We start from the raw sequence: 19,995 nt of genomic DNA on the forward strand, positions 1-19,995 counted from the left end.
TCAATGGTTTATTTTCTACATCATAATAAAAAGCGTCGATTTCGTCGATAGAGCTTCGAGAATGAAACAATTCAAATCTTTATCGGTAAATCAATGCATAGTTATCCCACTACAATAACTATGATCAATATTAAGCAATGCTAATCTTCAAGTGTCGTCAGTGTTTGTTATCATACATGACATGCTAAGTTAAATGAAACTAGTTCTCAGGCTGGTTTGTCTCTGCATGTCTCTCTCTGGCACTGCTCGTGTGCGTCGTGCAAGGGTTTGTAAGTGCAAGATATGTCAATGATATACAGTATCTATGACATAGAGATCACAATATGTGTGTAGATTATCCAGGGAAATTTCAGCCACGAGAGAATCATTCCTGTATAGTACAGACCTTGCTATGCTAGGCTGGTTTGTACTGACTCAGTCTTGTTCGATATTTACCCCCTCTGAGGAAAAAAGCCCAATGAATATAGAATATGAATTGTTCTGAGAAATTGACTCAAATATACCTCCTGTAGTTTGCACGTGGTATTTGTCCTATCAAAGTGACTAAAGATACGATCTTTTTAGTTCGCATGATCGCCGACAGTGGTGCAGGGACAATATTACGACCGGTTCGGTGTGAACGCGTTAACTGAGGGGGCGGTTGTCTGGGGGTATACCTCTTTGGGAGGAGGGGGTGCACTGACGTGGTGCCCCGCATCCTGAGTTTAGCGAGAAATTGTTTCGGATTAAAAACTTTTAACAAACAGCATTTTAAGATCATTAAGTTGTACCATATCTTTTGCTTCGTGCACCAGGGTGATTTTCACACCCCCCTGTCTTCTCTATGCAACTGGACTAAGGTTTGTAGATAATAGTTTTTTTTCTTTAAAAATGGCACTTTTTTATGAAAATCGTATTTATTAATAAATCAAGAGTATAATAATTGGATTGCACCTGAAGCAACCACAGGTGATTGCACCTGAAGCAACCACTTTGTGTAAAAAGGCTTTATCGCTTCCGTTTCAACTACAAACCTTATAGGAGGTGCCGGCGGTTTCCGAGACTGGTGAGCTCTGTTTTCTGAGCAAATTAAAGGCATGCAACTGCAATGAACAATGATGACACTTTTTGGATAAAATAATCGCAATGTGCCAGAGCACATGCCGCCTTAATTAAACAAATTATAGCTAATTGTTAAAATGTTCGTATTTTAGTACAGCACAGAAAAGGTGGGGTGATAAAAAACGCCCACACCAGCATAATTACACAGAAATTATCGTAGCTCACAACCTAGAGAAAGGGTGAGAGGGTCAGGTAAAAACCTCCGAAATTGCTTCGACGAAATCAAATATAAAATGACCTTGAACCTTTTGGATCGCTTTATATAGGTATGCTGACTGTGCACGTGAAACATGCTCAATGCACGTGAGGGGAATATTACTTAACTGTAGCAAAATGCAAGTAGCCTTGAACTTTCTCATTCCGCTACGAATAAATCAGGAGAGCACGTTCTCCAAAACGTAACAAAGTTTGCCTGTACTTAAATCTATAGATACGCCAGTTTACAAATGAGTTTCCCTCCATTGCTCTACGTGTGCGCTACCCTTTATAGCTATAGCGTTATATACAAATAAACTAATAATGATACACGCAGGCAATAAACTTATTTTTCGCTACGGAAAATAACTCCTTTATAACAAGACTATTTTAAGTGTAAGAAATATATATATTTATTCTAACTGGAGCTAATTTCAATTTATTAATAAGAACTACAGCGCATTCTGCTAAACTATTGTCACCCTGATTGGCATAGGATTAAGAATCACCTCGATAAAACATCCTCGCAAATTATTAAAATACATTAAACAACAGTATTCAACGTGTTATCGATTTTTGACAAAAGGATTCGGAAAGTGCCGCGAAATACACGGCGACTTCCGAAGCTGTAAATGATGCTACCGACCATCAAAGTTGCTGCCGACGTTCTACGAAATACAAATCCACGGCGGTCGCGTTCAGCATTGCTCTACAATGTCACCAGATACTACAAGTTCTGTCGCACTCGAATTTTTGTCGTCCTTCATGGACAAAGTTGGGCTAAGAAGGATTCATAATCTAAAACAAACGTCGTGGTTGATGGTCTAATTGTTCGCTGTGTTCCTTGTGGTGTTGATAAATAAGGAATCTCTCAATGCTTCGTCAGCATCAGGTCTATCATCAATCTTGTAATTTATCATCCACGATACAAACCTACGAGCTTCGCGGTCACCAAGTTTCTCCAGATTGACAGGATTATCTTCTAAAATATTTTTCATTCGATCTAATTCAGATCCAAAAGGATGTTCACCTTTGCTTAACACGTAAAAAGCAATCATACCCGCGACATGGACATCTGATTTTTTTTTGAAACGACCCTTTTCTTTCTTAACTATTGCCTCAATTACTTCCGGTGGCATCCATCCGCGAGTACCTTTAGCATCCGTTGCAACTGTCGTTTCATCTTCATTTAGAACGCGGCTTATTCCAAAGTCTGCCAATTTCATGCGACCTTCGATATCAACCAGGACGTTTGATGGTTTTAGATCTCTGTGCAATATTCCTTTACAATGAAGAAATTCAAGTCCTGATAGAATTTCCCTAATCATTCGTGGACCATGCTCTTGTAGATGTTCAATACTGCATGCACGAACAAGTTCCCTCAAGGTTTCTTCGCAAAGATCAACAATAAGATACATGAAGGTATCGTCACGGTGAAAATGTCGATATTTCACTATAAATGGAGAGTTTGTTTCAATGAGACTCATGATTTCCTTTTCATTTTCAACTGTTTCATCCTCACTTTGTACCAAAATTCTCTTAACAGCAACTTCACTTCCATCCTTCATGAGACCAACATAGACACAAGAAAAACCACCATCGCCAATTTTGAATTGATTCTTTGCGACAAAAGCCTGCATTGGTGTTTCAGTCTATGGGGAGAAAATTATAATTAAAAAAGAATGGATTTTCTGTGCGGAGAAGAAAAACACAACAAAAGGCATTCGAGTGTTTAAATAAATGAAGGAATAAATCTGTAACAGTATTCACACATCACACGAGCCTGGTTAAACCGGGAAGAATCCAAATGCGCGTTGTCAAGCTACCACGTAGTGGATCGTAAACTTCCTATTAACCTTGGTTATTGCCTAAACTCACTGAAACAAGATTTTATATATTTAAAAAAATATTCACCTCTTCTAACTTGTTGCAATTCATTGTTTTCAACATCTGAATCTTCTCACGATGATTTACGGACCTTTTGAGGATAGTTGTAATTTCATCATGACCAAGGTAAATACTCCATTCAAGAAGACTCATTTGTCTTCCTTCAACAAACAATGTTCCAGCTCTCCACACAGCGATGTTCTTTTCCAGCAGAAGATTGACCAAAGCAACTGAATTTTTTACAACAGCCATCTTCAGGATGTCATTGCCAAGAGTGTGAACGCTACGTTCACTTCTAAGAGTTACGTCAGCACCATGTTTAACAAGACATTTTACTATTTCTAGCCTACCTTGAGTAACAGCAGTGTGCAGCACTGTCATTCCGTCAGTATTCTTGCCATTCACATCAGCGCCGTGTTCAACAAGATATTTTACTATTTCTAGTAAACCTTTAGTAACAGCATAGTGCAACACCGTTGACCCGTGATTATCCTTTCCATTTACATCAGCAGCATGTTCAACGAGATATTTAACTATTTCTAGCGAACCTTTTTTAACAGCAGTTTGCAGCACTGTCCGCCCGTAAGTATCCTTGCTATTTACATCAGCGCCCTTTTCAACAAGATATTTCACAATTTCTAGCGTACCTTTAGTAACAGCATAGCGAAGCACTGTCCATCCGTATGTATCCTTGCCATTTACATCAGCGCCATGTTCAACAAGATATTTCACTATTTCTACCGTACCTTTAATAAGAGCATAGTGAAGCACTGTCCATCCGTATGTATCCTTGTCATTAACATCAGCGCCATGTTCAACAAGATATTTTACCATTTCTAGAGCACCTATAGTAACAGCATCGTTCAGCGCTGTCCACCCTCTTTTATCCTTGTCATTTACATCAGCGCCATGTTCAACAATATATTTTACCATTTCTAGAGCACCTTTAGTAACAGCATAGTTCAGCGCTGTCCTCCCTCTTTTATCCTTGTCATTTACATCAGCGCCACATTGTTCAACAAAATATTTCATAATGTCTTTTTCACCAACATGAACAGCATGATGTAAAGCAGTTCTGCCCAACTCATCTTTACAACTTAAGTCAGCAGCACAATATTCAACCAAAAACTTCACAATTGTTAATGATGTAGACTGCATTGGACTCTGAGAAGTTATTTCATCGTCTCGAAAATGTTTCGAACCATATTCGCAGACACTTGTACTTCCACTTGCTTTGTGCTCCATGGAAATTTCTATTACAAACGTTAAGAACGTAAAAATGAGACAATATCATTTCGAAGGGGCCCTTGAGCGGTTAAGAATTTCATTTTTCTATTGTTTCAAAGGTGAACAACATGAGCAGTGGTTAAACCTAGTGAGTTTCGTTGGGATTAGTTGTTGTTCGACTTTCAGCAAAATTTTACTATTCGCTTGCAAAGAGGCTTTATAGCTGAAGCACACGAGATCTATCAGTTGAGCTAAACGTTACTTGTGGCTGATTGTTCAGACGACACACTACAGGCATTTTTATACATCAGTGGCTTAGCTTAGCAAAGAAGCACCCGTGGAAGTGAAAAATAAATAGTGCAATTATAATAGTGCAATTAGAAGGTGTATATTCATTCGTGCTATGCCTGACTGATTTCTTTGATCAGCGATTACTTAACTCTATATAAACAAAGTCATAGATTTATGAATCAACACGCTATTTGAACTTCTAACGACGGCTCTCTACAAATACATGAGAAGACGACAATATTCTCCCTAAAATTGTCAGTCGTATTTCAGCATTTTTATTCGTCAAGAGGAAAAATCTAAGCAAACACATTCATTGGCTTAGAACGAAATCAAATGTTCAGACTCACAACGAATAGATTTTCGTCCCTGAATACAGGGCTCACTTTTTACATTCGTTTCTAGCAAGGTTTGGGTCTTTAAGGACCGTTTTTCTTTGCACGTCAAAAACGGTCAGACCAGTTCTTTTGTATTTGACTATAGTCTGCGATTACTTGTGCTTTAAGAACCCAGCATTAAATGAAATATATTGTTATTTGTAATTCCCTGAAATGCTGGAACTTTAAAGGTCTGTTCACACGATCCAATCTCGTCGGATCCAATTCACTTCTGATGGATGTTTTATAGTTTGTTGACTTGCAATGTATATATGGACAGGGAATCAAATAAAACTAATGTACTGCTTTATTAATAACAGACTACATTCCATACATCACAAGTGAATTGGTTCTACCAAAATGGAATCATGTAAAACTTTACCTCAACAAAATACCCCCATTTGAGGTAACCCCTCTGAGGTTGACATGAACACTTCTTAACTCGCTGATGTAGAATTCTTGTAGTTAGTTTGGTAATTTAATAATGTGACACACAATGCATTGCACAAATATGCGACTCAACCATAACATAATTTCTAGTCGCTTCTGATTTCTGCAGTGCTGAAGCAAATTACTAAGAATATAATCTACTTACCCACCTTCAATCAGTTCAATGGTTTATGTTCTACATCATAATAAAGAGCGTCGATACAGCATTGAAAATGAAACAAATATATCGAATAAAAATCTTTGTCATCAAAATCAACTATCGTCTGTGGTATTTCACAACAGTCAATAAACCAGTAAGATCCAATTTCCGCTTTGCAGCTCGAGTTACAGATTAAACCTGGAGCCAGAGACCTGGAGCATTTATAACACCACAAAGCTTCTACGTACTTCAATTATATATTTTTTACTCTTCGTAAGCAAAAGAAGTGTAAATAAAAACAATCATCGAGTCTCTACTGCTTCTAGCTCTATCTTAACACCTTCCATACAGCATAAGTCATGTCGCAGGCGATACAGCGCCAATTAAATCTGGGACTATTTACAGTTAGTCCCTAGCAAAATCGTTCTCGCAACGAACAAATATAATACTATAATTTTAAAGACGTTATGACAAATGGCTAGTTAACCTAGTTAGTTCGCGATTGTCCAAACAGCTTTTTTAAAGTCATCTTGGTAATCTGGCTCATGTGAGCAGCCTCTCAGTTATGAAATCTTTCTTTCAAACAGTGCACAATAATATATTGCAGACTGCAATATTGAGGTTCTACCTGAACCAACCACACGTTGTGTTAAGGATATTTTAAGGGTAAGAAATATATATATTTATTCTAACTGGAGCTAAATTCAATTTATTAATAAGAACTACAGCACATTCTGCTAAACTATTATCAGGATGATTGAAATAGGATTGAGAATCACGTCGATAGAGCAAATTCGCAAATAATTAAAATACCTTCTTGTCGATTTTTTTATTCGGAAAGTGTCGCGAAGTGCACGGCGACTTCCGAAGCGGTAAATGATGCTACCGAACATCAAAGTTGCTACCGACCGTCTACGAAATGCAAATCCACGGCGGTCGCGTTCAGCATTGCTTTGTTGTCGCCCGATGCGACTGGTTCTGTCGCCCTTGTGTCCAATTTTTGTCGCTCAAAAGTTCCCCTTGAAGGACAAACTTGGGTTGTCCCCCTCTACTATACTATTGTGATAATTATTTTGAAATTAGCTATGTTCTGTCGCCCTTGTGTCGCTCCAAATTCCCCCTTTATTAATCCTCATTCATCATTTCAAACAAACGTTGAGGTTGGTTGTTTAATTGTTCGCTGTGTTCGTTGTGGTGTTGCTAAATAAGGAATCCCCCAATGCTTCGTGAGCGTAAGGTCTATCATCAATCTTGTGATTAATCAGCCACGACACAAACCTACGAGCTTCGCGATCACCAAGTTTCTCCAAATTGACACGATTATCTTCTAAAATATTTTTCATTCGATCTAATTCAGATCCAAAAGGATGTTCACCTTTAGTTAAGATGAAGAAAGCAATCATACCCACGACATGGAGGTCTGATTTTCTTTTAAAACGACTTTTTTCTTTTTTAACTATTGCTTCAATTATTTCCGGTGGCATCCATCCACGAGTGCCTTTTGCATCTGTTTCAACTGTCGTTTCATCTTCATTAACAACGCGGCTTATTCCAAAGTCTGCCAATTTCATGCGACCTTCGATATCAACCAGAACGTTTGATGGTTTTAGATCTCTGTGCAATATTCCTTTACCATGAAGAAATTCAAGTCCGGATAAAATTTCCCTAATCATTCGTGGACCTTGCCTTTGTAAATGTTCAGTTCTGCATGATTGAACAAGTTCCCTCAAGGTTTCTTCGCAAAGATCAACAATAAGATACATGAAGGTATCGTCGCGGTGAAAATGTCGATATTTCACTACAAATGGAGAGTTTGTTTCAATGAGACTCATGATTTCCTTTTCGTTTTCAACTGTTTCATCCTCACTTTGTACCAAAATTCTCTTAACAGCAACTTCACTACCATCCTTCATGAGACCAACATAGACACAAGAAAAACCACCAGCACCAATTTTGAATTGATTCTTTGCGACAAAAGCCTGCATGCGTGTTTTAGTCTGTGGACGAAAAAGCACAAATTATCTTGTGTGAAAAGTTAGGAGCAAAAACGATTTGAGCATTGTTATCAGTGAAGGCAAATAGTCAAAGCTCAGTTACTAAGGCGTTTTTCATACGAAGTCGTTGCCATGGGCACCCTATTCCGAGATAGCTTGACAGAAAGTCCGCCATGCATGATGTGGCCGTTTGCATGATATTTTAGCAGATAGACGGCGGCGTACGAAGCATCCAGAGATTAGGGGGGTACCAGCTTCCAGGGGCACTTTTGGTTATTAAAAAGAGCACTTTTTGTCCCTTGAAAAATTTTGGGGTCGCACGTGCCCCCTGCCCCCCCCCCTTCCCGGGTTCCTACTTCCCTGCAGAAAGACATATTTCGAATTATCAAGTATAGCTTGTACGGCTCGGTTTTAAAATATCTCATGTATGTTTGAAACATTACCTCTTTTAACTGGTTGCAATTCATTGTTTTCAACATCTGAATTTTCTCACGATGATTTACGGACCTTTTGAGGATAGTTGCAATTTCATCATGACCAAGATGAATACTCAATTCAAGAAGACTCATTTGTCTTCCTTCAACAAGAAATGTTCCAACTCTCCACACAGCAATGTTCTTTTCCAACAGAAGATTGACCAAAGCAACTGAATTTTTCTCAACAGCCATCTTCAGGATGTCAATGCCAAGAGTGTGAAGAGTCACGTCAGCACCCTTTTCAACTAAATACTTGACAATTTCTAATCTATTAAGATATTTCACTATTTTTAGCGTACCTTTAGAAACAGCATCGTGAAGCACTGTCAATCCGTATTTATTCTTGCCATTTACGTCAGCGCCATGTTCAACAAGATATTTTACTATTTCTACCTCACCATTATTAGCAGCATAGTGAAGCACTGTCCACCCGTTAGTACCCTTGCCATTTACATCAGCGCCATGTTCAACAAGATATTTCACTATTTCTACCTCACCTTTGTTAACAGCATAGTGAAGCACTGTCAACCCGTTAGTACCCTTGCCATTTACATCAGCGCCATGTTCAACAAGATATTTTACCATTTCTACCTCACCTTTGTTAACAGCATAGTGAAGCACTGTGCAACCGTCAGTACTCTTGCCATTTATATCAGCGCCATGTTCAACAAGATATTTCACTATTTCTAGGGTACAATTAGTAAGAGCATGGCGAAGCACTGTCCATCCGTATGGTCCCTTGCCATTTATATCAGCGCCGTGTTCAACAAGATATTTCACTATTTCTAGGGTACATTTAGTAACAGCATGGTGAAGCACTGTCCATCTGTATGTATCCTTGCCATTTATATCAGCGCCATGTTCAACAAGATATTTCACCATTTCCGGCGTACCTTTAAAAACAGCATAGTTGAGCGCTGTCCACTTTAATTTATCCTTGGCATTTACATCAGCACCACACTGTTCAACAAAATATTTGACCACGTCTGTTTCACCAACATCAACAGCATGATGTAAAGCAGTATTGCCCAACTCATCTTTACAACTTAAGTCAGCACCACAATATTTAACCAAAAACTTCACAATTGCGAATGATGAAGACTGCATTGGACTCTGAGAAGTTATTTCATCGTCTTGAAGATGTTTTGAACCATATTCGCGGACACTTGTACTTCCACTTGATTCTTGCTTCATATCAATTTCCATTTTAAACGTTAAGAACAACCAGCCGTGGCAGTGGTGAAGTTTAGTGAGTATCGTTGGGAATAGTTGTGGTTCGACTTTAGAAGAGAAAGAGAAATTTTACTCAGAGTGTAAAACAATTATATTCTTTATGGATCCAAATGGTTTACAACTAGTTATCTAATCATCGTGTGTAAACGTTGTAGAATGTTTCATCCGTGCTCGGCCTGTGTATTCGTAGCCTGAGCACTAATAAAATTGGATTCGAGACTTCGAGTGCCAATTTTAGCCGTGCAGTGTTTCCACAATGTAGGAAAATTCCTGTTTGCAGGAAAATTTACTGCCAAAAAGGACAAAATCAGGATAAAGGAAAATTCAGGAAATCTAGAAAAATTCGGGGAATCTAAGGAGATTCTTAAAAACGATTAAAATACACTAATAAGTTCTAATTACTGGACTGCTATGGGGTGTGGGTGTAGTTTGTAGCAGTGCATTTGGTAGGGTCTGCGTTTTTGGACAAATCAGGCTAATTACTACAAATCGAGATTGTCTATATTGTCATGAATCGGCAGTCGGCAATCCTGTGCAGAAGAAGGCGGTTTGTTATATTTTTATTCAACATTAAAATAAAAAAGTGTTAGGGTTCTGTAGAGGTTTTCCTTAGTCTTTATTTAGTACATATTTTACATACTACACGCCTAGTCAGCTCGTTCTCCAAAGACCCCAAATCCCTCGTGGTCATCCGGGTTACTAGATTAACCACGTGACCTAACTACGTATAATATCAATACACTACATCCCTCCCCAAATTAGAAAATGCAAAGAGACGAAGCTCAAAGCTCAGGACTTAAACGTTCCGACGCTAGAGTACGCTAAAAGTTCAAAATAAGTATGAGTTCAAATCTAACACAACGCTCTGAATAAATGTCTTAGAAGTTATATATATAGTTTCTATCAAGTTCAATGACTGTTCGAATTGTCCTCCGTTTCACGATGCCTTCGCGCTCGTCGGGGGTAGCGATGTACCTCGGGAGCTTCAAACTCAGATACCTCAGGTTGACACACTGGATCAGCGAAATCCTCGTCATCACTTGACTCTTCATCGTGATCTTGGGTCGGTGCTTTCTTAAAGTACGATGAGTTGCGGGTAACTGTTCCGTTTCTATTGCTTGCTGTCACCATCGAACCATTCTTTGAAATAACGACGTACGGCTCGAGTCGGTAAGGAGTATCTCGCTTTCTCTCTGAATCGTCGCGTTTGACGAACACTGTGTCACCTTTCTCAATTGTGGACGGTTGAACATACGCTTTGGCGTCGGCGTATTTCTTCATCTTCGATTTTGCTTTACGATCATTTTCTCGTATTGTTGACTCTAGTTGGCTTGCTTTAAACTCCGTACATTTCTTGTTTCCAATTCTTGCGCTCGACATTCGCAGTCTTGATTACTTTCTTGACCGTTCGTACGAATAGTTCGACCTCGCCATTCGCTCTTGGCCATCGAGGGGTTACCTTCCGGTGTTTAAAACCGAGGGTCCGTGCAAAAGATTGAAATGCACTGCTGTTGAATTGCGGTCCGTTGTCCGTCTTGACCACGTCTGGTATGCCAAATTCAGAGAATACTTTGTCTACCATTGGAATAACCGTACTTGCTGAAGTAGACTTGACAGTTTCGACAACGGGGTATCTGGAGTAATCATCCGTAATTATCAGAAGGTATTCTTTGGTTGGAAGCTCGGCAAAGTCCATGCTGACTTCTGACCAGGGAGCTTTTGGAAGCGGAGACATCAGGAGCGGTTCACGTTTGGACTCAGGTGTTGAGACCAAGCACGGGCTACATGACCGGACTTTCTTCTCCACCATTTTCGCGTAGCAATGATTTCGTTTTGACCACTCCCTAAAGACCTTCGTGGGCTAAGTTGATTACGTGGTCTTGTAGCTTCTTGGGTATAGCTATTCTTGTTCCATGAAGGATAACCTGAAAATTCACGCTTGCCGTCAGTTCGTCCTTTACTTTCTGCCATGCTGCAAAATCTGCTGTATCTATGCCAGGTTGCTTTGATCCTTCGTGCCAGTTGTTTGTTCTTATCGCCGTCATTATTGCTTGTAGTGTTGCATCGGTTTCGGTAGCCTCTTCAATCTCTTGAACTGTTAGCGCGTTTGGCGTTGAAGTTATGGCGATATAATTGACGTACCCTTCGGCGATCTTTTCTTCTCGGCTGACAGCAGTGGAATGTTTCGAGGGATGGCGTGATAGGTAATCGGCCGGGTTCCCTTCGCCTTTCCGGTAGTGGACTGTGATCTGATACGGTCGTAGCCAAAGAACTCGACTTTGGTTTTGCCGAATTCACACGCACGTTCTTTGAGCCGCTGAAAGACTGCCTCAAGGCTGTGATCATGGTCACTCTGTGTCTTGCCAAAGACCAAGATGTCATCGCTAATATTGAACGCCCCGGGGATGCCTTCGAGAGTTTCTCGGATCACGTTTTGAAAGATTTCAGCCGCACTCGAAATGCCAAAATTAAACTCCTGTATCGCATCAAGCCCAGGTGTGTTTCAAACGTAGTGATGTATCGTGATTCAGGCGCCAACTCGAGTTGATTGTAGCCTTGGTTGAGATCCAGTTTGCGGAATATTTTGGCTGCGTTCAAGTCTCCATGATCTCCTTGATGGTAGGTGTCACATGACGTTCCCGCTTAATGGCTTGATTCGCCTGGCGCATATCTACACAAACGCGGACTTGTCCAGGGGACTTTGGTTTAGGTGCCACCACGATAGGCGATACAAACGGTGTAGGGCCTTCGATTCGTTCAACAACTCCAAGTTCCTCGTCACATTTGAGCTGTTTCTCCAGCTGCTGGCGTACGTGAAACAGTACTCTTCGATAAGACTGTAAGAGATTCACTTGACTTGTAAGGATATATTTTTACTGTTGTTTTCTGAAGCTCAGAGGGGGTTGATAACGCTCAATAATCTTTCTCATCCAACACATTTACACTTGCACCAGAATCAGCCATGATTGTCATTGGAGTGTCTTGAATGCTAACTTTGAACATGGGTTGCAATTGTTCTTTACCAGAGCCAATGAGAGAAAATGCATAACCAATATCATCCGATTCTTCTGAACTGGCGTCTTCGTCAACTATGGGTTGAATATCACGTTTCTGATGCCTAGGTTCGTTTCGCTTACTATACTTTTTGGATCTACATACAGCTCGGATGTGGATATCCTTTGCCACAGTTCCGACATTTGCGACTGTCGCCGGGTGTTTTATTCCGGTCGCGTGAATTCTCGCCGTTTGACTTCCGGTCAACATATTTCGATTTCAAGTGTTCTGTGGCGTGTTTCTTCGCCAATTTATTGATATCTGGCTTGCCTTCGATGTTGTCTGCTTGAGACTTTGACATTTCCATGGCTTTACCGGCGTCGAGTAGCTGTGTTAAGGTCATCTCGTGGTTTTGTAGAGCTTTCATGCGAAGTTTGCGCGACAAACAACTCTGCACGATTTGTGTTTTAATCTCTATGTCCGTGTCTGCAAATTCACAAGTGATAGCTAGCCGTCACAAACGAGTGTGAAACGCTAGTATATTCTCGTCGCTTTCTCGCTTGGCTTTACGAAATACATATACCTCGTATTCTCCATTCTTCTTGGGAGTAAAATAGTTTGTAAGTGCCGTAACAGCCTTTGCGAACGGATTTTCGTCTTCTCCAGCATAAATTGTATTGGGCAGTGTTTCGAATATTTCATTCACGCTTTCTCTAGCATAGTGCAACAAAAGAGCTCTTTGTCTTTTGGCGTCGTCTACAGCTAATGCTAGCAGAAGATTTCTGAAACGAGTGAGCCATTTCTTCCAGCGAGTATCCACTGCTCCGTCTGAGTGAACATCGAATTCAGCGAAATTGGGTAAAGCCACTGCCATATTCTCCGTTTTTCTTTCGATTTTGTTTGACTTGTTATTGTATGTACCAGTTTGTGTTATTGTAGGGACCTAGATCCCATTTCCGTCGCCGCAATGTAGAGGTTTTCCTTAGTCTTTATTTAGTACATATTTTACATACTACACGCCTATTCAGCTCGTTCCCCAAAGACCCCAAATCCCTCGTGGTCATCCGGGTTACTAGATTAACCACGTGACTTAACTACGTATAATATCAATATACTACAGGTTCTCTGACAGTTGTGAGCGGTTCTTCTTTGCCTTTCATGAAAAATAAGTATATTCTAATAGCGAAAAAACATTTAAAATGTTGGAAATTTTGCAGGAAAAATCAGATTATTGGCAGGAGATTTCAGGAAATTTGAAAAAGAGATCGAGAAGTTTTGTAATTTCATTGTGGAAACACGTTCCGTGCCAATAAACGGTCGGCGTTAGATCATATCGAACTAACGTACATGACGTCATAAATTTTGCAATAACGGAAGTGTAATAACAGAAGTCTTACATGAAGTCTTTCTAGAGCTGGTTCATAAAAATGATAAAATAAAAATGGCGATGAATGATACATTTATACATTTATAAATGTACACGAAAGTGTAAGTGTCTGTTACCCTCATACAGTCATACCCAGTATAGGAGTGATCATATACTTATGTAATAGTATCTCTGGCTTTACCTTAATTACGGTTAGGGTTAGGGTTATTGAAAATTTTATGACGTCATGTACGTTAGTTCAATATGATCTAACGCCGACCCCAATAAACGGCTTTAACAAAATACTTCTACTTCAAATAGAAAATAGGTTTCTGAGGTTAACATGAACGCTGCTTGATTCACTGATATAATAATATTCGTGTAGTGTGGTAATCACACGGGAATGTGACACACAAACCTCGCACAAATATATGCTGCTCGTCTCGATCATAACATGATTTCTACTCGCTTCTGAGTTCTGCCGTGCTGAAGCAAATCATTGTGATTATAATCTACTTACCCACTTTAAATGGTTTATATAAGTTCTACATCATAATAAAGATTCTCGTTACAGCATCGAAAATGAAACAAATATATGGAATAAAATTCTCTGTCGTCAAAATCACCTGTCGTCTGTCGTATTTTACAATAGCCAATAAACCAGTAAGATCCAATTTCCGCTTTGATGCTCCAGATTAAACCTGGAGCCAGAGACCTGGAGCATCTATAACACCACAAAGCTTCTGCGTACTGCAATTCTATATTTTTTACTCTTTGTCAGCAAAAGAAGTGTAAATCAAAACAATCACCAAGTCTCTACTGCTTCTTGCTCTATCTTAACACCTTCCATACAGCATAGTTCATGTCGCAGGCGATACAGCGTCCATTAAATCTGGGACTATTAACTATTTACAGTTAGTCTCTAGCAAAAATTGCAAAATCGTTCTCGCAACGAACAAATATAATCCTATAATTTTAAAGACGTTATGACAAATGGATAGTTAGCCTAGTTAGTTCTCGATTGTCCAAACAGCTTTTTTAAAGTCATCTTGGTAATCTGGCTCATGTGAACAGCCCCTCAGTTATGAAATCTTTCTTTCAAATAGTGTACAATATATTGCAGACTGTCATATTGAGGTTCTACCTGAACCAACCACACGTTCTGTTAGGCTCTTTATGACAAGGATATTTTAAGTGTAAGAAATATATATATATATTTGTTTTAACTGGATATAAGAACTACAGCACATTCTGCTAAACTATTATCAGGATGATTGAAATAGGATTGAGAATCATGCCGATACAGCAAATTCGTAAATAATTAGAATACCTTCTTGTCGATTTTTTATTCGGAAAGTGTCGCGAAGTGCACGGCGACTTCCGAAACGGTAAATGATGCTACCGACCATCAAAGTTGCTACCGACCGTCTACGAAATGCTAATCCACGGCGGCTGCGTTCAGCATTGCATTATTGCTGATGCAACTAGTTCTGTCGCCCTTGTGTCGAATTTTTGTCGCTCCAAGTTTTCCCTTGAAGGACAAACTTGGGCTGTCCCCTCCCCCCCTCTACTATACTATTTTGATGATTATTTTAAAATTAGCTATGTTCTGTCGCCCCTGTGTCGCTCGAAAGTTCCCCTTCAAGGACAAACTGTGGCTGTCCCTCCCCCCTCTACTATATTATTGTGATAATTATTTTAAAATTAGCTATGTTCTGTCGCCCTTGTGTCGCTCCAAATTCCCTCTTCAAGGACAAAATTAGGCTAGGAAGGATTCCTAATCAAAAACAAACGTCGTGGTTGGTTGTTTAATTGCTTGCTGTGTTCCTTGTGGTTTGCTTAATAAGGAATCCCTCAGTACTTCGTGAGCGTGAGGTCTATCATCAATCTTGTGATTAATCAACCACGACACAAACCTACGAGCTTCGTGGTCACCAAGTTTCTCCAAATTGACAGGATTATCCTCTGAAATATTTTTCATTCGACTAATTCAGATCCAAAACGATGTTCACCTTTGGTTAACACGTAAAAAGCAATCATACCCACGACATGGACATCTGATTTCCTTTTGAAACGACCCTTTTCGTTTCTCTTTATGGCTTCAATTACTTCCGGTGGCATCCATCCGCGAGTACCTTTAGCATCTGTTTCAACTGTCGTTTCATCTTCATTTAGAACGCGGCTTATTCCAACGTCTGCCAATTTCATGCGGCCTTCGATATCAACCAGGACGTTTGATGGTTTTAGATCTCTGTGCAATATTCCTTTACCATGAAGAAATTCAAGTCCTGATAGAATTTCTTTAATCATTCGTGGACCATGCTCTTGTAGATGTTTAATACTGGATGCTTGAACAAGTTCCCTCAAGGTTTCTTCGCAAAGATCAACAATAAGATACATGAAGGTATCGTCACGGTGAAAATGTCGATATTTCACTATAAATGGAGAGTTTGTTTCAATTAGACTCATGATTTCCTTTTCGTTTTCAACTGTTTCATCCTTACTTTGTACCAAAATTCTCTTAACAGCAACTTCACTTCCATCCTTCATGAGACCAACATAGACACAAGAAAAACCACCAGCACCAATTTTGAATTGATTCTCTGCGACAAAAGCCTGCATCGGTGTTTCAGTCTATGGGGAGAAAATTATAATTAAAAAAGAATTGATTTTCTGTGCGGAGAGGAAAAACACAACAAAAAGCATTCGAGTGTTTGAATAAATGAAGGAATAAATCTTGTAACAGTTTTCACACATCACACGAGCCTGGTTAAACCGGGACGAATCCAAATGCGCGTTGTCGAGCTACCACGTCGTGGATCATAAACGTTCTATATTACCCCTGGTTATTGCCTAAACTCACTGAAACAACATTTTATATAATAATTTTCTTGTATGATTGCATGGCGACTTTAGTAATTATAATAACTTGTAGGTACACCACCGAAAGCTTTGCAGTATTTAATACTTACGTGGTGTACCTACAAGTTATTATAATAACATTTTATATATTTAAAAAAATATTTACCTCTTCTAACTTGTTGCAATTCTTGTATGATTGCATGGCGACTTTAGTAATTATAATAACTTGTAGGTACACCACCGAAAGCTTTGCAGTATTTAATACTTACGTGGTGTACCTACAAGTTATTATAATAACATTTTATATATTTAAAAAAATATTTACCTCTTCTAACTTGTTGCAATTCATTGTTTTCAACATCTGAATCTTCTCACGATGATTTACGTACCTTTTGAGGATAGTTGTAATTTCATCATAACCAAGGTAAATACTCCATTCAAGAAGACTCATTTGTCTTCCTTCAACCAACAATGTTCCAGCTCTCCACACAGCGATGATCTTTTCCAACAGAAGATTGACCAAAGCAACTGAATTTTTTACAACAGCCATCTTCAGGATGTCATTGCCAAGAGTGTGAACGCTACGTTCACTTCTAAGAGTTACGTCAGCACCATGTTTAACAAGACATTTTACTATTTCTAGCCTACCTTGAGTAACAGCAGTGTGCAGCACTGTCATTCCGTCAGTATTCTTGCCATTTACATCAGCGCCCTTTTCAACAAGATATTTCACAATTTCTAGCGTACCTTTAGTAACAGCATAGCGAAGCACTGTCCATCCGTATGTATCCTTGCCATTTACATCAGCGCCATGTTCAACAAGATATTTCACTATTTCTACCGTACCTTTAATAAGAGCATAGTGAAGCACTGTCCATCCGTATGTATCCTTGTCATTAACATCAGCGCCATGTTCAACAAGATATTTTACCATTTCTAGAGCACCTATAGTAACAGCATCGTTCAGCGCTGTCCACCCTCTTTTATCCTTGTCATTTACATCAGCGCCATGTTCAACAATATATTTTACTATTTCTAGCGAACCTTCAGTAACAGCATAGTTCAGCGCTGTCCTCCCTCTTTTATCCTTGTCATTTACATCAGCGCCACATTGTTCAACAAAATATTTCACAATGTCTTTTTCACCAACATCAACAGCATGATGTAAAGCAGTTCTGGCCAACTCATCTTTACAACTTAAGTCAGCAGCACAATATTCAACCAAAAACTTTACAATTGCTAATGATGTAGACTGCATTGGACTCTGAGAAGTTATTTCATCGTCTCGAAAATGTTTCGAACCATATTCGCGGACACTTGTACTTCCACTTGCTTTGTGCTCCATGGAAATTTCTATTACAAAGGTTAAGAACGTAAAAATGAGACAATATCATTTCGAGGGAGCCCTTGAGCGGTTAAGAATTTCATTTTTCTATTGTTTCAAAGGTGAACAACATGAGCAGTGGTTAAACCTAGTGAGTTTCGTTGGGATTAGTCGTTGTTCGACTTTCAGCAAAATTTTACGGTCCGCTTGGATAGAGGCTTTATAGCTGAAGCACACGAGATCTATCAGTTGAGCTAAACGTTACTTGTGGCTGATTGTTCAGACGACACACTTCAGGAATTTTTATACATCAGTGGCTTAGCTTAGCAAAGAAGCACCCGTGGAAGTGAAAAATAAATAGTGCAATTATAATAGTGCAATTAGAGAGTGTATATTCATTCGTGCTATGCCTGACTGATTTCTTTGATCAGCGATTACTTAACTCTATATAAACAAAGTCATAGATTTATGAATCAACACGCTATTTAAACTTCTAACGACGGCTCTGTACAAATACATGAGAAGACGGCAATATTCTCCCTAAAATTGTCAGTCGTATTTCAGCATTTTTATTCGTCAAGAGGAAAAATCTATGCAAACACGTTCATTGGCTTAGAACGAAATCAAATGTTCAGACACACGACGAATAGATTTTCGTTCCTGACTACAAGGCTCACTTTTCACATTCGTTTCTAAATGCCTCGGAGGTTGACATGAATACTTCTTAACTCACTGATGTAGAATTCTACAAGAATTCTTTAAAGTTAGTTTGGCAGTTTAATAATGCGACACAATGCATTGCACAAATATGCGACTCAACCATAACATGATTTTTAGTCGCTTCTGATTTCTGCAGTGCTGAACCAAATTACTGTGATTATAATCTACTTACCCACCTTCAATCAGTTCAATGGTTTATGTTCTACATCATAATAAAGAGCGTCGATACAGCTTCGAGATTGAAACGAATAATTTAGATCAAAATTTTGTCATCTTCGTTTTCGGCGAATCAAACCTAATCTTCCAACAAAATCAGGTGTTGTCGACAGTGGTATTTGTTATCAAACAACCACATGCTGTGATGTTGAAGACGACCTGTCGAGAACGGATTTCCCCCGCATTTCAAACGATAAACGAAACTAGTTCTCAGCCTTTTTGGAGTGAAAATCTGGCAATATTTATCTTCAACGTTTAGAAGTTTGCATGCACATTCACATTTTTGACACGAATACGAAGAATACCAAATCTTGCAACAAACATTGCAAGATATGACTTTGTAGCAATGCGTTTTTGACACTTTTCATGTAAAGTTTAAGGTTTGATGACTGTGTGTATCGTATATATTATTAAAATAGAACCTTTCTTATAACTGTCTCTTTCTTAAGATCGTCACAAACAGTTTTCTAATATCTGTGACCCCTCTTTTAGTTAGAATGAATGTAGTTCAAATATTTGGTACAGTCCGTAATGTGAGCAATATCCTGTGCTGTGTCAGAATATTTATACGCCTCTAAAAGCGCCTCGGAATCTTTACAATAAATGGCACTCCAAACAATCAAAATCCCAAACAATACATTCTTGCTTTGAAACAAAATAGCTCTCAGATATTCACATAAATTTTCTCTTTAATTTCCTTGTTATAGAAACGAGACTGGAATCCAAGATTGAAAGCTTCATGCAAAAGAGTTGAAGATATTCACGAAAGAACAAGGTAATGTCGGATCTTCTTCTTCGTCTGTCTTACAAGTGATAATAGCGAGATTCAGATTTGACTATCACCAGGGCTACTAAAACCTTTGAGGAATATAAACCAATCAAATGGGACAGGTCTATCAGACTAACCAATCACGAGCTTAATAGATTAGCGAGAGGTGGCGGTAGTGGTAGTCAATTCTGAACCTCGCTAGTTTGCGTCGTGAGGCCGGTAGAACTGACCAACAGTTTAATTAGTGCAAGATATGTCAGAAATTTGTCTATGACCTAAATGACTGTTTGGACAGAACGTCTACGGAAATTTTGGACATGAGAATCATTCCTGTATAGTATAGATCTTGCTATGCTAGGCTGGTTTGTCCCTGCATG

General features: G+C 39.1%; 4 protein-coding genes across 7 annotated transcripts; all 4 read right to left on the reverse strand.

The window, feature by feature from the left end:
- Positions 1-1,732: 1,732 nt before the first annotated feature.
- Positions 1,733-5,784, reverse strand: LOC114519506 (serine/threonine-protein kinase TNNI3K-like). Of its 2 annotated transcripts, XM_028539651.1 has the most exons (4): positions 5,675-5,784; positions 3,211-4,436; positions 2,819-2,948; positions 1,733-2,749 (listed from the first exon to the last, which is right to left on the reverse strand). In XM_028539651.1, the coding sequence occupies exons 2-4, from the start codon at positions 4,426-4,428 to the stop codon at positions 2,121-2,123; spliced, it is 1,977 nt and encodes a 658-aa protein (XP_028395452.1). In that variant the 5' UTR covers positions 4,429-4,436; positions 5,675-5,784; the 3' UTR covers positions 1,733-2,120. The 2 variants fall into 2 exon arrangements, with proteins under 2 accessions (XP_028395452.1, XP_028395451.1); XM_028539650.1 differs by having other exon boundaries at positions 1,733-2,948.
- A 148-nt stretch (positions 5,785-5,932) lies between these two features.
- Positions 5,933-18,857, reverse strand: LOC114519505 (putative ankyrin repeat protein RF_0381). Of its 3 annotated transcripts, XM_028539649.1 has the most exons (4): positions 14,248-14,347; positions 8,102-9,414; positions 7,532-7,661; positions 5,933-7,462 (listed from the first exon to the last, which is right to left on the reverse strand). In XM_028539649.1, the coding sequence occupies exons 2-4, from the start codon at positions 9,338-9,340 to the stop codon at positions 6,834-6,836; spliced, it is 1,998 nt and encodes a 665-aa protein (XP_028395450.1). In that variant the 5' UTR covers positions 9,341-9,414; positions 14,248-14,347; the 3' UTR covers positions 5,933-6,833. The 3 variants fall into 3 exon arrangements, with proteins under 3 accessions (XP_028395450.1, XP_028395449.1, XP_028395448.1); XM_028539648.1 differs by lacking the exon at positions 14,248-14,347 and adding an exon at positions 18,810-18,857 and having other exon boundaries at positions 5,933-7,661; XM_028539647.1 differs by having other exon boundaries at positions 5,933-7,661.
- Positions 15,396-16,357, reverse strand: LOC114519516 (serine/threonine-protein kinase/endoribonuclease IRE1-like). Its single transcript, XM_028539660.1, has 2 exons — positions 16,232-16,357; positions 15,396-16,162 (listed from the first exon to the last, which is right to left on the reverse strand). Exons 1-2 carry the CDS (start codon positions 16,347-16,349, stop codon positions 15,705-15,707), a joined length of 576 nt encoding a protein of 191 aa, XP_028395461.1. The 5' UTR covers positions 16,350-16,357; the 3' UTR covers positions 15,396-15,704.
- LOC114519402 (putative ankyrin repeat protein RF_0381) lies at positions 16,382-18,871 on the reverse strand. The gene is made up of 4 exons (XM_028539528.1): positions 18,806-18,871; positions 17,333-17,942; positions 16,979-17,182; positions 16,382-16,400 (listed from the first exon to the last, which is right to left on the reverse strand). Exons 2-4 carry the CDS (start codon positions 17,932-17,934, stop codon positions 16,382-16,384), a joined length of 825 nt encoding a protein of 274 aa, XP_028395329.1. The 5' UTR covers positions 17,935-17,942; positions 18,806-18,871.
- Between the last annotated feature and the right edge of the window lie 1,124 nt (positions 18,872-19,995).

This window comes from Dendronephthya gigantea, unplaced genomic scaffold (assembly GCF_004324835.1).
Source record: "Dendronephthya gigantea isolate DGI-Jeju-01 unplaced genomic scaffold, DenGig_1.0 000013F, whole genome shotgun sequence".
NCBI lineage: Eukaryota > Metazoa > Cnidaria > Anthozoa > Malacalcyonacea > Nephtheidae > Dendronephthya > Dendronephthya gigantea.

Excerpts from the sequence above, each read along its gene's own strand:
- LOC114519506 (XM_028539650.1), bottom strand. The coding sequence starts at position 4,428 with ATGGAGCACAAAGCAAGTGGAAGTACAAGTGTCTGCGAATATGGTTCG. Across the intron at positions 2,949-3,210 it reads ATTGCAACAAGTTAGAAGAG|ACTGAAACACCAATGCAGGC; the intron begins GTGAATATTTTT and ends TTCTCCCCATAG.
- LOC114519505 (XM_028539648.1), bottom strand. The coding sequence starts at position 9,340 with ATGGAAATTGATATGAAGCAAGAATCAAGTGGAAGTACAAGTGTCCGC. Across the intron at positions 7,662-8,101 it reads ATTGCAACCAGTTAAAAGAG|ACTAAAACACGCATGCAGGC; the intron begins GTAATGTTTCAA and ends TTTCGTCCACAG.
- LOC114519516 (XM_028539660.1), bottom strand. The coding sequence starts at position 16,349 with ATGCAGGCTTTTGTCGCAGAGAATCAATTCAAAATTGGTGCTGGTGGT. Across the intron at positions 16,163-16,231 it reads TAAGAGAATTTTGGTACAAA|TGAAATATCGACATTTTCAC; the intron begins GTAAGGATGAAA and ends CTCCATTTATAG.
- LOC114519402 (XM_028539528.1), bottom strand. The coding sequence starts at position 17,934 with ATGGAGCACAAAGCAAGTGGAAGTACAAGTGTCCGCGAATATGGTTCG. Across the intron at positions 17,183-17,332 it reads TATGCTGTTACTAAAGGTAC|AAGTGAACGTAGCGTTCACA; the intron begins GCTAGAAATTGT and ends CGTAACTCTTAG.